Source organism: Pan troglodytes, chromosome 2, assembly GCF_028858775.2.
Source record: "Pan troglodytes isolate AG18354 chromosome 2, NHGRI_mPanTro3-v2.0_pri, whole genome shotgun sequence".
Lineage (NCBI taxonomy): Eukaryota > Metazoa > Chordata > Mammalia > Primates > Hominidae > Pan > Pan troglodytes.
Genome location: NC_086015.1, coordinates 46,722,187 through 46,736,742, shown reverse-complemented (window position 1 = coordinate 46,736,742; position 14,556 = coordinate 46,722,187). Strand labels below are relative to the sequence as shown.

Sequence of the window (14,556 nt, the reverse complement as noted above, 5' to 3'; positions counted from 1 at the left end):
CGTTTTCCTTTTATGGTTACAGAATATTTTATTGCATAAATCCGCTGTTATTTATTTACCATTCTTCTATTGATGGGTTATTAGTTTCTGATTTTAAAATACTTTATTGTGTTGTTTCCCTCTATTCTCATTTTACTTTTGAGTTTTTAAAGTCAGGAATAGCTACTGATTTTACCAGTGCTTCTTCAGTATCTATTGGAAGGATTACCTGATTTTTTCCTTTAACCTAATTCCGATGTTGAATCTTACAGCTCTAGTGTTCTTGGAACTATGTTGTGTTACTCTCTTACAATGCCATTGAATTTAATGTTCTTTCTTTTTTCCTCTATTTTTACTGTGGTAGGCAGAATTCTAACATTCCCACCCCCGATATACATGCCTTATAAACTTCTCTTCCCTTGAGCGTGGGCAGAACCTGTGAATATGGTAGGATATTATTGCCACAATTATGTTAACTTACATGGCCAAGGGGATTTTGCAGAGCTATTTAAGGTTACTCATCAGATGACTTTGTGTTAATCAAACAGGAGACTCTCTGAGTGGGCCTGACCTAATCATATGAGTCCTTTTAGTCTGAGTTTAGCTGTCAGAGACAGAGGAAGCCAGAGTGGAAGCAGCATTTTCTTGCTGGCCTTGAAGACATTCTCCTGCAAACTGTTACAGGAAAGGGGGTTTTGATCCAGACCCCAAGAGAGGGTTCTTGGATCTCATGCAAGAAAGAATTCAGGCGGAGTCCACAGTGCAAAGTAAACGCAAGTTTATTAAGAAAGTAAAGGAATAGGCCAAGTGCGGTGGCTCACGCCTGTAATCCCAGCACTTTGGGAGGCCGAGACGGGCAGATCACGAGGTCAGGAGATCGAGACCATCCTGGCTAACAGGGTGAAACCCCGTCTCTACTAAAAATACAAGAAAATTAGCTGGGCGTAGTGGTGGGCACCTGTAGTCCCAGCTACATGGGAGGCTGAGGCAGGAGAATGGCGTGAACCCAGGAGGCGGAGCTTGCAGTGAGCCGAGATAGCGCCACTGCACTCCAGCCTGGGTTACTGAGCGAGACTCATCTCAAAAAAAAAAAAAAAAAAAAAAAAAAAAAAGGAAAGGAATAAAAGAATGGCTACTCCACAGGCACAGCAGTCCCCAGGGCTGCTGGTTGTCCATTTTTATGGTTATTTCTTGATGATATGCTAAACAAGAGGTGGATTATCATGCCTCCCCTTTCTAGGCCATATAGGGTAACTTCCTGATGTTGCCATGGCATCTGTAAACTGTCATGGCGCTGGTGGGAGTGTAGCAGTGAGGACGACCAGAGATCAGTCTCATTGCCATCTTGGTTTTGGTGGGTTTTGGCCAGCTTCTTTACTGCAACCTGTTTTATCAGCAGGGTCTTTATGACCTGTATTTTGTGCCAACCTCCTATCTCATCCTGTGACTTAGAATGCCTTAACCATCTGGGAATGCAGCCCAGTAGGTTTCAGCCTTATTTTACCCAGCTCCTCTTTAAGATGGAGTTGCTCTTGTTCAAATGCCTCTGACATTTTCCCCCCATCCCTTTTATAGGAGAACCATTAATCCTAAGGGTTGCAGAGGGACGAAGATCCATCTTTTGTAACTTCTCCAGGCTGAATAGGGGCGATGATATTCCTCCCTCTTGTGTTCAGGGTAGTGAGGAGCTCAGTCAGAAAGCATCAGTATGGTGAGGGCCATTCATAACTCTTGAGTCCAACAAAAGGTGATATCTGGAAGATTAATAAGTGTTCAATTTAAGAAAGTATTCAGTAAGCTTATCCTGCATTCCTATACAAAGAGTACAACAGCAATATATTCCACAACAGTAAAGCAAGGTAAGTAAAATTATCCCAAGTAAACTAAATTAGAAGGCTTTCCATGAACTGGCCAACTGTTGGAACCAAGCTGATATGGGGTTGCTAGCCAATTCCAATACATGCCCAGAATTAGAATACTGATCCAGATTTTTACATGACCCATCCCTCGTGTTTCTTCTGGACAGCAGTCAGAGATCACTGGCTGGCTCACAGGAATAAACAAGGTCAGTTGCCCAAGGGGTTTTTATTGGCTCTACAAGTCAAATTTGATTCCTTAAAGGAAAGCACACCATTCAAGTCAAAGTTTTGGTAAAATAACCAGTTTCTCCAATTGTGTCCTGTTGCAAAAGAAAACAGATTTGTATTGCAATTATGCAAATAACTACGTTGCCGTAAGTTAAGAATACTCACACATAGTTTCCAAATTGTGGAGAAATCAGGTAGAGAGAAACAAATATGTTCCAAATTTTGTTCACAGGAGTATGCTTTACTCAATTGTTAAAAGCTGTAAATAGCTGAAAAGTTTCCTTGACTCTGAAAAACAAAACAAAGGATCAGCAACGTTTGAAACAAAATTAAAAAGATTACTTTAGACTTCTTCAGTTTAGTACATGCAGTTAACTTCTGTTTGATATTCAGGAACATTTCAGCTCTCTATGAGTCCTGAAAGTTTTTTCCTCTATTCTAATGTTACAATTTCCAAAGTTATCAGAAACTTGCATTCAAGAACATCTGTCAAAGTCCTGTAGTTGATTATAAACCACCTTCTAAAGAGGATTAAAACAAGACAACAATTGTAGATGATAAAAAGTCTTAGGACAGCCACTATTAAATCCACAATTGACTAGGAAATTTTGGTTGCCTCTGTGGCACACAATGATTTTATGTAATAATTATTAATAACACATTAAGTCATATCAGAATTATAGGAGTTTTAAAAATAATTTTGGAACATATACCAGTAACACATTTATACAAATATAGTCCGACGAAAGCCAAACACTATTTCATATTTGACAATGCTTTCTATATGATTTTTATACCCAATAAGCCAAATGTTACTGTTGCATTAGTGCGTTATTGATGTCAAATCCAATTCTTAATAAAACCTTATAGATAAATTTATTTAATCTTAATCAGTTTGAACATAAGGTGAGATTCTTACAAATTTTGTATAACCCTTTACAAATTTTTGTTAAAGAGATCATAGGCAGGTTTTTGCTCTAAGAAAAACCTGTTGTGCTTTTATTCCAATGTTTAATTGACGGAAAAGCTGAATAATACCCCTTTAACTTTAGTCAGTATGTTCACACACAGAATTTCTTTTACAATTAATTTTTCACAAACCTTCCACCCCTTGCTTAAACCTTTAGTTTTATTCTAACTTAAAACAATCCTTTAACCTTTAATCTAGGCAAGAAAAATCCACATTCCCATGACTTCTTATAATTTTTCACCAAAAACACATTTCACTTTCTTTACACACCTCGCATGTAAAACTGTTTCTTCAGTAGTCTCAATTACATGTTACAGTGATAACTCTTAGCAACTTTTACTTTTGGTGAAAACCTTGGTAAGTTTGGGATTTTAATTATGTACTAGTATGGAGCCTAGGACAGCAAACAGAAGTGCAGATAAGGTCTGACTCTTTCCAGCATCTAACTTCTAATGTGTCCCAGGCCTTACCTAGCTGTAAAGCAGGTAAGTCATACAGTTAAGAGTCATAATGGCATTTTACAAGGCATTTAGCAGGCCTAACAACCTTCAAATTACACAACATTTCTTGCGTAAATTCCCTTTTTTTAAACAACTAGTCATTTTACTTTAGGACGAGAATTTACCATACAACATCCTTTCTTACATAAAATCTCTTTTCTTTATAACCATCTTTGCATAGCTAGGGGGCATGGCTAATTCCACATGTCCCCAGGCCTTATGTAGAATCTAATGCTCCAAAGTAGGTAAATTGAACAATTTTCAAAAGTCAAAGAAGCAGTTTATGATCTTAAAGAATTTAGTAAATGTAATATCTGATCTGCATAATTTAGACTAAATGTTTACATTTTTGAAGATATTTTTATTTTACCAATAATCTTTAAAACTCTATTTCCCAAAAATTACTTAAGTCACAGGAACTAAAAGACATTATGCTTTTTATTTTTCTGGTAAAATATTTAAGCTCTTATTATTTTCAAACCAAATTAAAGTTCTTTCATGTATAAACATCACACACATAATACATATACATATAGACAGAAGATAAAGGAGTCATCCCCTAAGCTGGGAATGGAACCCTGAACCCAGGCTGCCATTGTGAAAAGAGAAAGCATGGCCACATGGTTACAAGGTCAAGCTCCCAAGGATTTACAAGACAAGAAGGAAACCTCATCCAGGTTTTTCAGGGATCTGCAGCAAAGTTTGTAACTGACCAGTTTGCTGGGCCGTCTTGAAAAGCAGGCTTATGGGTGTCCTAAGCCTGTGTTCCATCATAAGGTACCCCTCTTTATGATGGAACAATACAGAAAAACACATAAAGCACACCAGATTCGCTGCAGCTTAAGACTAGCCTCACAAATCCTTTTTCTAATTAATTAAAACTTTACAGGAGATAAACAATGATTTTTACCAGTCTGCACAGAGAGAGAGAGAGAGAGAGAGAGAGAGAGAAAGAGAAAGAGGAAAGCAGTGCCTGAGGCAGAGTGGGGAAGGTGAGGTGCTCAGAGAGGCCAGAGAAAGACCCCCCATTGCAGCGACACTGAAAAGTTCAGGCGGCTGCTTGTCAGTAGTGAAGGGATCTTTTCCAGCAGTCCCATCCGCTCTCAGCTTTCCCTTTTAGGGAAGAAAAAGCTCCCCGTGTCCCACAGTCCTGTACGTGCCTAATCTTGTCACCCGTAGCCATCAGCGAAGAGTGCGAGACAGATTAATCCAAAGAGAATAGCAGTTAACATCCCGTAGTGCCAAACCCATTTTTAGCTGAAAGGGACTTTACCGAGAGGAACTTTACTGAGAGGACCACTAACTCCCTACATCTTAGAAGGGACTCTAACCCTCCTAAGTTGGGCCTCTAACCCAAGGTCAGTCAAGCATCTTTGTTTTTTATTAAGAGGGGCCTCTGACCCACTTTGTCTTAGGAGAGATGCTAACTCCCCTAAGTTGGGCCTCTAACCCAATCCCATCCTTTACCCGGGTTTATGTACCCCACTTACCCAAAGTCATCCAATCAGTGCTGAAGTCTATTTCCTTTGGGTTGGGGGGTTCTCCTCAGTATCATCCCTTCTGTGGTTCACCAGAAAGATGTTACTGGATCCCACCACTTACCTAAAGTTAGCCTTTGGGTCAGGGGTTTCCTCACTATAGTCGCTTCCGTGGTCACCAGAAAGATGTTACAGGACCCCAACACTTACGCAAAGTTAACCTTTGAGTTGGGGGTTTCCTCACTTTAGTCCCTTCAGTGGCCACCAGAAAGATGTTACAGGAAAGGGTCCCGATCCAGACCCCAAGAGAGGGTTCTTGGATCTCATGCAAGAAAGAATTCAGGGCGAGTCCACAGCGCAAAGCAAAAGCAAGTTTATTAAGAAAGTAAAGGAATAAAAGAATGGCTACTCCACAGACACAGCAGTCCCCAGGGCTGCTGGTTGCCCGTTTTTATGGTTATTTCTTGATGATGTGCTAAACAAGGGGTGGGTTATTTACGCCTCCCCTTTCTAGGCCATATAGGGTAACTTCCTGGCATTGCCGTGGCATCTGTAAACTGTCATGGCGCTGGTGGGAGTGTAGCAGTGAGGACGTCCAGAGGTCACTTTCATCATCATCTTGGTTTTGGTGGGTTTGGACCACCTTTTTTACTGTAACCTGTTCTATCAGCAGGGTCTTTATGACCCTGTATCTTGTGCTGACCTCCTATCTCATCCTGTGACTTAGAATGCCTTAACCATCTGGGAATGCAGCAGTTGGTTTCAGCCTTATTTCACCCAGCTCCTATTTAAGATGGAGTTGCTCTTGTTCAAACGCCTCTGACAAAACCACTGTGCTTTGGAGAGAACAACATGGCGGTGGATGGTTGTGGTATTATGCAATAACAACACAAAATGGACAAAGACACATCGTTAGACCCAGCTGGGTAACATACCTGAACTCCAGAATAGGGAGAAAAATCTAGGAGCTGACAACCAACCAAGTCATTAGCCAGCAAGAAAATGGAGACCACAGTCCTAGAACTACAGGGGACTAACTTCTGCTAACAACCTGAGTGAGCTTGGAAAAGGATCCCATGCATCAGATGAGATAGCAACTCCTTCTGACACCTTGACTTCAGCCATGTAAGACACTGACAAATTAGCTAGGCCAACCTTGGACTTCTAACCTACAGAAACTGTGAAATAATAAATTTGTGCAGTATATGTATGTTTTAATTGTGGTAAGCTATATACACCAAACATTTGTCATTTTAACCATTAAAAGTATACAATTCAGTGGCACTGATTACATGAACAATACTGTGCAACCGTTATCTCTATTTCCAGACTTTTTCATAACCACAAACAGGAACTCTATTACTATTAAGCAATAGCTCCTCATACGCCACCTGCTAAGCCCAGCATCTAGTAACCTCTTTACTTTTTTTTTTTTTTTTTGAGATGGATTCTCGCTTGTCGCCGAGTCTTGAGTGCAATGGCATGATCTCGGCTCACTGCAACCTCTGCCTCCCGGATTCAAGCAATTCTTCTGTCTCAGCCTCCCAAATAGTTGGGTCTACAGGCACCCACCACCATGCCCAGCTAATTTTTGTATTTTTAGTAGAGATGGGGTTTCGCCATGTTGGCCAGGCTGGTCTTGAACTCCTGACCTCAGGTGATCCACCCGCTTCAGCCTCCCAAAGTGTCGGGATTACATGCATGAGCCACCATGCCCAGCCAGTAACCTCTTTTCTATGAATTTGCCTATTCTAGATATTTTGTATAAGTGGAGTCATACAATATTTACCCTTTCGTGTCTGGCTTATTTTACTTGGCACAATGTTTCCAAGGTTCATCCGTATGGTAGCATATGTCAGAACTTCATTCCTTTTTATGACTGAATAATATTTTATTGTGTGCATGTACCACATTTTGTCAATCTATTCATCTGTTGATGGACACTTGGATTGTTTCCACCTTTTTGGCTATTGTGAATAATGCTACAAGAACATTGCTGTACAAGTACCTGTTTGAGTCCCCGTTTTCAATTTGAGAAGTGGAATTGTTTGATCATAGGGTAATTTTATGGTTAGCTTTTTAAGGAGCCACCAAACTTTTCCACAATGGCTGCACCACTTTATAGTCCCACCAGCAGTGTACAAGGGTTCTAATTTTTCTATATCCTCACCAACATTTATTTTCCTTTTTTTCAATAATAGCCATCCTAGTAGGTTTGAAGTGATATCTCTTTGTGGTTTGGATTTGCATTTCCCTAATGGCTAATGATGTTGAGCATCTATGTGCTTATTGGACATTTATATATTTTCTTTGGAGAAACACAAGTCTTTTGCCTACTTTTTAATTGGGTTGTTTGTCCTGTTGTTGAGTTGTAGTAGCTCTTTATGTTTTTTGGAAATTTTTTATTGTTTCAAGCCACTATTTGTGGTAACTTGTTATGCAGCGGTACTAATACATTTACCCTATTATTAACTGGGAAATCAAGTTTTTTGTAAACTTATAGGAAGCCATCTATTTCTTCTATATTGTGGAATTGTCAGAATAGCAAAAATCATTGGTTCCTTGGAGGTTAGATAGAACTTTCTTGAGAACCTGGCTTGGCCTGATTTTTTTTTTTTGGAGGTAGATCTTTGACAACCTTTTTTCAAATTTAGATTTTCTGTGTCTTCTTGAAGTAATATTAGTACATCTTGTTTACTTACAGAATTAAACATAATAATGCTTATGCAGTGCCTTAACACAGTAGTTGGTATGTGGAAAGCACTCAAAAAAAGTATTAGCTGTGCTGTTGTTATAAGATTTTTCTCCTTGTCCTGGAGTTCAGGTATGTTACCCAGCTGGGTCCAAGGATGTGTCTTAGTCCATTTTGTGTTGCTATAACAGAATACCACAGACTGAGTAATTTATAAAGAAAAGAAATTTATTTCTCACAGCTCTGGCGGCTGGGAAGTCCAATATCAAGGTGCCAGCGTCTGACAAGGGCCTTCTTGCAGCATCCCGTGGTGGAAGGCAGAAGGGAAATGGCATGGGGAAAGTTGAAGTGGGGACAAAGTTATCCTTTATCAGAAACCCACTCTCATGATAACTAACACACTCCACTACTGACCAGTGGAAATTTCTGTGATGATGGAGTTGTTCAATATCTGCACTGACCAATACAGTTTAAGAACTTGAAATGTCACTAGTGTGACTGAGGAACTGAATTTTTAATTTAATTTTCATAAACTTTATTTTTTTTTCTTTTTGTTACAACAGAGCCTCGCTCTGTTGCCCAGGCCAGAGTGCAGTGGTGCGATCTCGGCTCACTGCAACCTCTGCCTCCCAGGCTCAAGTGGTCCTCCTACCTCAGCCTTCCAAGTAACTGGGACTACAAGCACACGCCACCGTGCCAGGCTTATTTTTGTATTTTTTGTTGTAGATATGGGGTTTTACCATGTTGTCTAGACTGGTCTTGAACTCCTGGGCTCAAGTGATCCACCCACCTATGCCTCCCAAAGCACAGGCGTGAGCCATCGTGCATGGCCTGAAATTTAATTTTTTTTTTTTTTTTTTTTGAGACAGAGTTTCGCTCTTGTTGCCCAGGCTGGAGTACAATGGCACAATCTCAGCTCACTGCAACCTCCACCTCCCTGGTTCAAGTGATTCTCCTGCCTCAGCCTCCCAAATAGCCGGGATTACAGGAGCATGCCACCACACCTAGCTAATTTTTTTTTTTTTTTTTTTTTTGTATTTTTAGTAGAGACGAGGTTTCACCATGTTGGCCAGGCTGGTCTGGTCTCAGACTTCTGACCTCAGGTGATCCACCCACCTCGGCCTCCCAAAGTGCTGGGATTACAGGTGTGGGACCCCGGGCCCAGCCCCTGAACTTTAATTTTAATGGCTACATGTGGACATGAACCTCGCAGTCGCTGTGTTGGGCAGCACAGCTCTATCATATTCTATCACGTTCTACAGTATGAATATGTTACCACTTACTTGTTTGTCCCTTGATGATGGGCCTTTAGGTTGTTTTGGGTTTTTGCTTTTGCAAATAAAATCTCAAGGAATATGCTTAAATATGTGTTAGTAGCTGTTTACTGTGTTACTATACAGCTTTTTATTAGTAGTTGTATACTGTTCAAAATTGTTGTCATTCTGTTCCTTTTGACCCTTCACCAAGGTGGAAAGATCACTTCCTCCAACACTGTCAGTTTCAAGGCTGCCCCTCTAATTTTCAGGTGTGCATGTAACTCTTGGCTTGGGTTAGATCTCAGGGAGTTCTGGCTTTCTCACTAAATGAACCTTTAGTATCACAGAAGTCTGAAATGGCACACCTAGCCACAGGAAGGACCTAAGCTCAAGCTCCAGTGGGATTAAACAAGTGCTTCATGTGAAATAACATTTATGACAGGCATGTAGAAAACAAAACAATAAGCTTAAGATAATCACTAACTCCAAGAAAAGCGAACAATTAAATGAGAAAGGACATATGACACTGTGCGTCATGGCTCTAATTGTCCTAACATAGACAGGCTTTTGGTGTCTATGCCCTTTGCTCCCTGCTGTTACGCCTGTGAGTGCTTTATGTTACATGAAAAAGAGATTTTGCAGATATGATTATTGTTATGGATCCTAAAATGGGAAGATTATCCTGGATTATCTGGTGGGCTCAATCTAATCTTTTGAGCCCTTAAAAGCAGAGAAATATCTCCGTCTGGGATTATTCAGAGAGATGCTGTGGAGGAAGTCAGAGAGGGTAGTGAGATTCAAAGTGTGATAAGGGTATCTAGCTGGCTTTAAAGATGGAGGGGGCAAGGTGGCTCCTAGAAGGTGAAATTGACCAGCAGCCTGCAGGGAACAGGGACCTCAGTCCTTCAACTACCTGGAACTGGATTCTGTCAACACTCTGAATGGGCCTGAAAGTGGATTTTCCCCCGGAACCTCCAGATAAGAGCCCAGGTCAGCCAACCTCTTGATTTCGGCTTGTGAAACCAGAAGCAGAGAAACCCACTGAGCTTGCCAGGCCTCTGACTTAAAGAACTGTGAGATAATAGATTTGTGTTGTTTTAAGCTGCTAAATTTATGGTAATTTGTTATAGCTGTGATAGAAAACGGATCCCTAATATCAATTCATCCAAAAACGTATACAGGTGATTCTGTTTCGTAGGGGGAGAGTACTAAAATAAAACTAAATTCTTATTTTGCATGACAGGAAGTCAAAAGATTATATTTAAACCTTATATAAACCTAAAAATAGCAACATAAGCATCTGTAGAAATATGGCAGTAAATATTAAAAGAAACAGCTAGAAGTGTTATAAGTGATTGCTTTTAGAGAGCAGGAATTGGGAATGATGGGGCTGGGAGTGGGCTGATAATTTTTAAATTTTAACCTTGGAGAGGACCATATGGTGTTTAAATGCATGTTCCTATGTTACTGCAATGAAAATGAAGAGGTCCCATCACCACCAATGTAAGATGTGCCCATCTCTCTAAGGGCCTGAGCAAGTGGGGTGGGGCCTGCCCCTGCCTGCCAGGGCATGTAGCATCCCCTCCTCTCTAATCACCAGGGTGGAGGAGAGCAACAGCAAGCTCCTGGAGTCGGAGAGGAAGCTGCAGGAGGAGCGACACCGCACCGTGGTGCTGGAGCAACATCTGGAGAAGATACGCCTGGAGCCAGGGAAGGCATCAGCCTCCCAGAGAGCAGCTCCCAGGACCAAAACTGGTAGGGGCCAGGGCAGTAGTCTCAGTGCAGGGGGTGGAGGCAGTGTTGCTGCTAACAGAGGAGCCAGGCAGCTGCACTGTTCAGCCCATCAGTGTGCATGTGGGAAGCAGAGCTTCCATCAGGGTGGAGCTCTGCCTGCCTCCACTGTGGGGTGTTCTTTTCCCCGGGCCTCTCAGTCAGAAGCAGGAGCCCCAGAGCTCCATTGCCTCGTGTGGCCCTGGCCTGGCCACCTGTAAGCCCTCAGCATGAGGTGGCAGTGCTGAATGCCCCCAGCCACCCTAGCCCTCAACCCTCTATCCTGAGCTGACTTCATTCAAAGTGGTCATGGGGCACAGCTGGTCTGCTGGGGAAGCCCAAGCAACAGTGGCTGAAGCAGGGGAGGAGTCCCTTTGTGCCTCCTGCAATGGTCAAGTTGATATAAGCAGGAAGTAGCCTAACCAGAGGTTTGGGGACCCAAGCTCCCTCTGTTTTGTGGCTCCACTATTCTCAACATGCAGCTTCCATCTTCTGGTCTACAATGACTGCCTGAGCTTTCCCATCAGCATCAGGAAGGGGAGAAGGGAAGGAGACAAACTTCTCCTTACCTTTTACGGTTGCATATGTCACTTCTGCTCTCATCCCATCAGCCAGACAGTTGGGCATAGCCAGGTGCAGAGGGAAGCTGGGAAATGCTGTCCTTAACTGAAAGGTCTATCGCTCGAACACAGTGGTTCTCAAGGTGCAGTATTCAGACGAGCAGCATCAGCATCTTGTGGGGCTGGGGCGAGCTGGAGGATGCCAGAGCCAGAAGCCATTTCTGGGATGGCTGACTCCCAGGGAGGAAGGGTCTCCAATGTGGAGGGGCTGGGCCTGCCTCTGTCTGACCTCCCATCCCACCCATCCCAGCCCCCTCCAGGCTCTGGAGTGGAGGTGCTGCTGCCCCCACTGCACCCTCTTTCAACACCCCAGTAGTCCCCCAACCCCTCCCCAGCCAAGGATGGTCAGACCCTTGGTCTCAGTGCTCAGCCCAGATGAGGTCAGAACATTTCAGAAGGGTGTGCCAGAAGTAGGGCATAAAGAGGGTGTTGGGGCCACTTGCTTTCTCTTCTCCCACCAGCAGGGCCAGGAGCTTCTGAGAATCCAGGCCGGGAAGGAAGGGTCTCTGGGGCTTAGCTTTGCTGACCCTCTTGGACTCTCAGGAATATGTTCCCTAGGATTGTGGCTTCTCCAGGCTGGGGCTTACCTCCTGCAGGGCAGCAGGACTTCCAACCAGGGAGAGCTAAGCCACAGCAGGCAAGTCACTTTGTTCCCTGCTGGACAGTGAGGGCAGCTGCCTGAGGGAAAGTGTCCAGGTGGCCTCTGCTGCCTACTGGCTTTTAACATGGGCAAAATCCTGCCCCTCTGGTGAGCAGAGCACCACTTAACCGCCTCCCCCTGGCCCATCCGTAAAATGAGGAGGCTAGATTTATAATTCAGTCCCCCATGGCAGTCTCACTCCAGTGGGGGAGCTAGACATCTGAGCAGAGATGGAGGAACTGGGAGGGGATGTGGCCTGCAGATCCCCGAGGGAAGGACAAGTGTCGGTGCTTGGAAGCTTAGCTGGATGCTTGGAGGAACAGGGAGGAGGCAGGGAGGCTGGAGTGGTCCAATCACACAGGGCCTTGAGAGCCAAATAGAATTCACTGAGGCTGCCAAAGCTCTAGAGGCATAAACTATTATCCCTTTTTTTCAGCTAAGGAAACCAGCTCAGAGAGGCTGATAGTTTGCCTGAGGCCTCTCAGCAGAGGGCGAAAGCCAGGTCTGCTGATGCCAAGTAATTTACTGTGGGTCACACCACCTCTGAGGGCCTTTTCAGTCCCGAGGTTTTCTGATGCTGTGATTTTGCCCAAGTTCGCCACCACCAGTTGAGCTTTGTCTTTTTTTTTTTTTTTTTTTTTTTTTTTTGGAGACAGAGTCTCACTCTGTCCCTCAGGCTGGAATGCAATGGCGCGATCTCAGCTCACTGCAACCTCCACCTCCCTGGTTCAAGCAATTCCCCTGCCTCAGCCTCCCAAGTAGCTAGGATTACAGGGGTTCGCCACCACACCCTGCTAATTTATGTATTTTTAGTAATGATGGTGTTTTACCATGTTGGCCGGGCTGGTCTTGAACTCCTGACCTCAAATGATCCACCCCCCTCGACCTCCCAAAGTGCTGGGATTATAGGCATGAGCCACCGCACCCGGCTGAGGCTCTTTTTGATTCCCTGTGTCACAGGGCTTAGAAAATTCCATCAGGCTGAACAAGCAGTTTCCCATCCAGGGCAGCTCTAGTTGGGGATGTGGAGGTGCTCAATGCGTGGAATAAGCCAAGGGCAGCTTAGCAGTGTCCCCTGGAGCCAGGAAAGGCCCTGAAGAACACTCAGTCCAGCCCCTGTAGAGGGCAGAGCCACTCTGCTGCCTCCCCAGCAATGAGACAGGTTTACACAAGACTAGTCTTGAGGTGCATGCCTCCATTCCTGGCGAATTTTTATGTATTTTTAGTAGAGACAGGGTTTCACTGTGTTGGCCAGACTGGTCTTGAACTCCTGACCTCAAGCAATCTGCCCCTGCTTGGCCTCCCAAAGTTCTGGGACCACCCCACCCTGGGCCGCTTTGTCTCCTTTTTGTGAACATTCTGTACCTTTCAACTCCAGGACCCTGAATCCCCTGCTTCCTAGTATGAAGCTGCTGGCCTGGATGGGGACCACTGGTATGAGGGCATCAGGTACAGTGACAGTCTAGACTCAGGCTCAGCCTGCAGGCCAGACCTCAGGCTCAGCTGGCTTCTCTTTTTGAAAACAAATTACCAGGCTGGGCATGGTGGTTTACGCCTGTAATCCTGGCACTTTGGGAGGCCTAGCCAACATGATAAAACCCTGTCTCTGCAAAAAATACAATAATTAGCTGGGCATGGTGACAGGCACCTGTTGTCCCAGCTACTCAGGAGGCACAAGAATCGCTTGAACCCTGGAGGCGCAGATTGCTGTGAGCTGAGATCATGCTACTGCACTCCAGTCTGGGTGACACAGCAAGACTCTGTCTCAAAAAAAAAAAAGAAAAAAAAAAAGAAAACAAATTACCAGAAACTTGTAAAGTATAAAGGTGGAGACAGGGTGGTGAGGAACCACCCTGGTACAAAGCGGGCAGAGTCAGGGCTGTAGCAGAGGCCAAAGCCAGGGGCAGAGGCATGCAGAGGAGGCATCAGGGAGGGCTTCGGAGGGAGGCAGAGCTCAGAGTTGCCCTGCACCCCGAAGGCGGTGTAGCGTTTCACCATGTGGAAGAGCAGGCAGTGGGCAATGGCGGGAGGAGAAGCAGGGTGCTAGCACAGGGCTGTGGCCTCCTCACAGAAAGTGGTTGCTGCTGCCCCACAGGTCTGCCCACCTCTAACAACAGGCACAACCCAACTGGGAGCGAGAAGAAGGACCCATCCTTTGCCCAGCTCTCCGATGTGCCCGTGGAATCCCAAATGGAAGAGCTGACAACCAGGTGCTCCCCTGCCCCGCCTTCCTGAAAGGGTAGGGTTGTCTGAGAGGAGGTGCCTCCATGGGCAGAGGGACTGTGTCCCTCCCCTTGCACTTTTGACTCATTTGCCCAGAAGGCTTGTCCTGTTTGGTCCTGGGTTCTAGGCCTGCAATTCAGGGACTGGCCTTCAGAGGACAGAGGGCCCGGCCCAAACCCCAATGACCCATAGTCCAAGAGAAATTTTATCAAGCATGGATCACTGAACCCAGTTTCTCACTACGTTAAACCTTTTAAGATCCCACGCAGCCATGGGAAGGGAAAGACGGGAGCCTCTACAAATTGGAACTCAATTTGTAAGGGGCCTTGAGGTAGCTTACA

At 44.4% G+C, this 14,556-nt stretch overlaps 1 protein-coding gene and 1 long non-coding RNA gene across 3 annotated transcripts in view; one reads left to right on the top strand and one right to left on the bottom strand.

The window, feature by feature from the left end:
• CCDC13 (coiled-coil domain containing 13) overlaps nucleotides 1–14,556 on the top strand; it is a 68,382-nt gene that overhangs the window by 49,370 nt on the left and 4,456 nt on the right. For both annotated transcript variants that reach the window (XR_010155169.1, XM_530597.7), the window contains exons 14-15: nucleotides 10,563–10,717; nucleotides 14,088–14,202. Coding sequence is in view for 1 of the 2 variants with exons in the window: in XM_530597.7 (XP_530597.3) it covers nucleotides 10,563–10,717; nucleotides 14,088–14,202 (270 nt within the window). In the remaining variant the exon portion in view is untranslated. The remainder of the gene's footprint in view (nucleotides 1–10,562; nucleotides 10,718–14,087; nucleotides 14,203–14,556) is intronic.
• LOC129143491 (uncharacterized) lies at nucleotides 741–4,258 on the bottom strand. Its single transcript, XR_008546955.2, has 2 exons — nucleotides 2,232–4,258; nucleotides 741–1,733 (listed from the first exon to the last, which is right to left on the bottom strand). It is a non-coding gene; the product is annotated as an uncharacterized LOC129143491 (long non-coding RNA).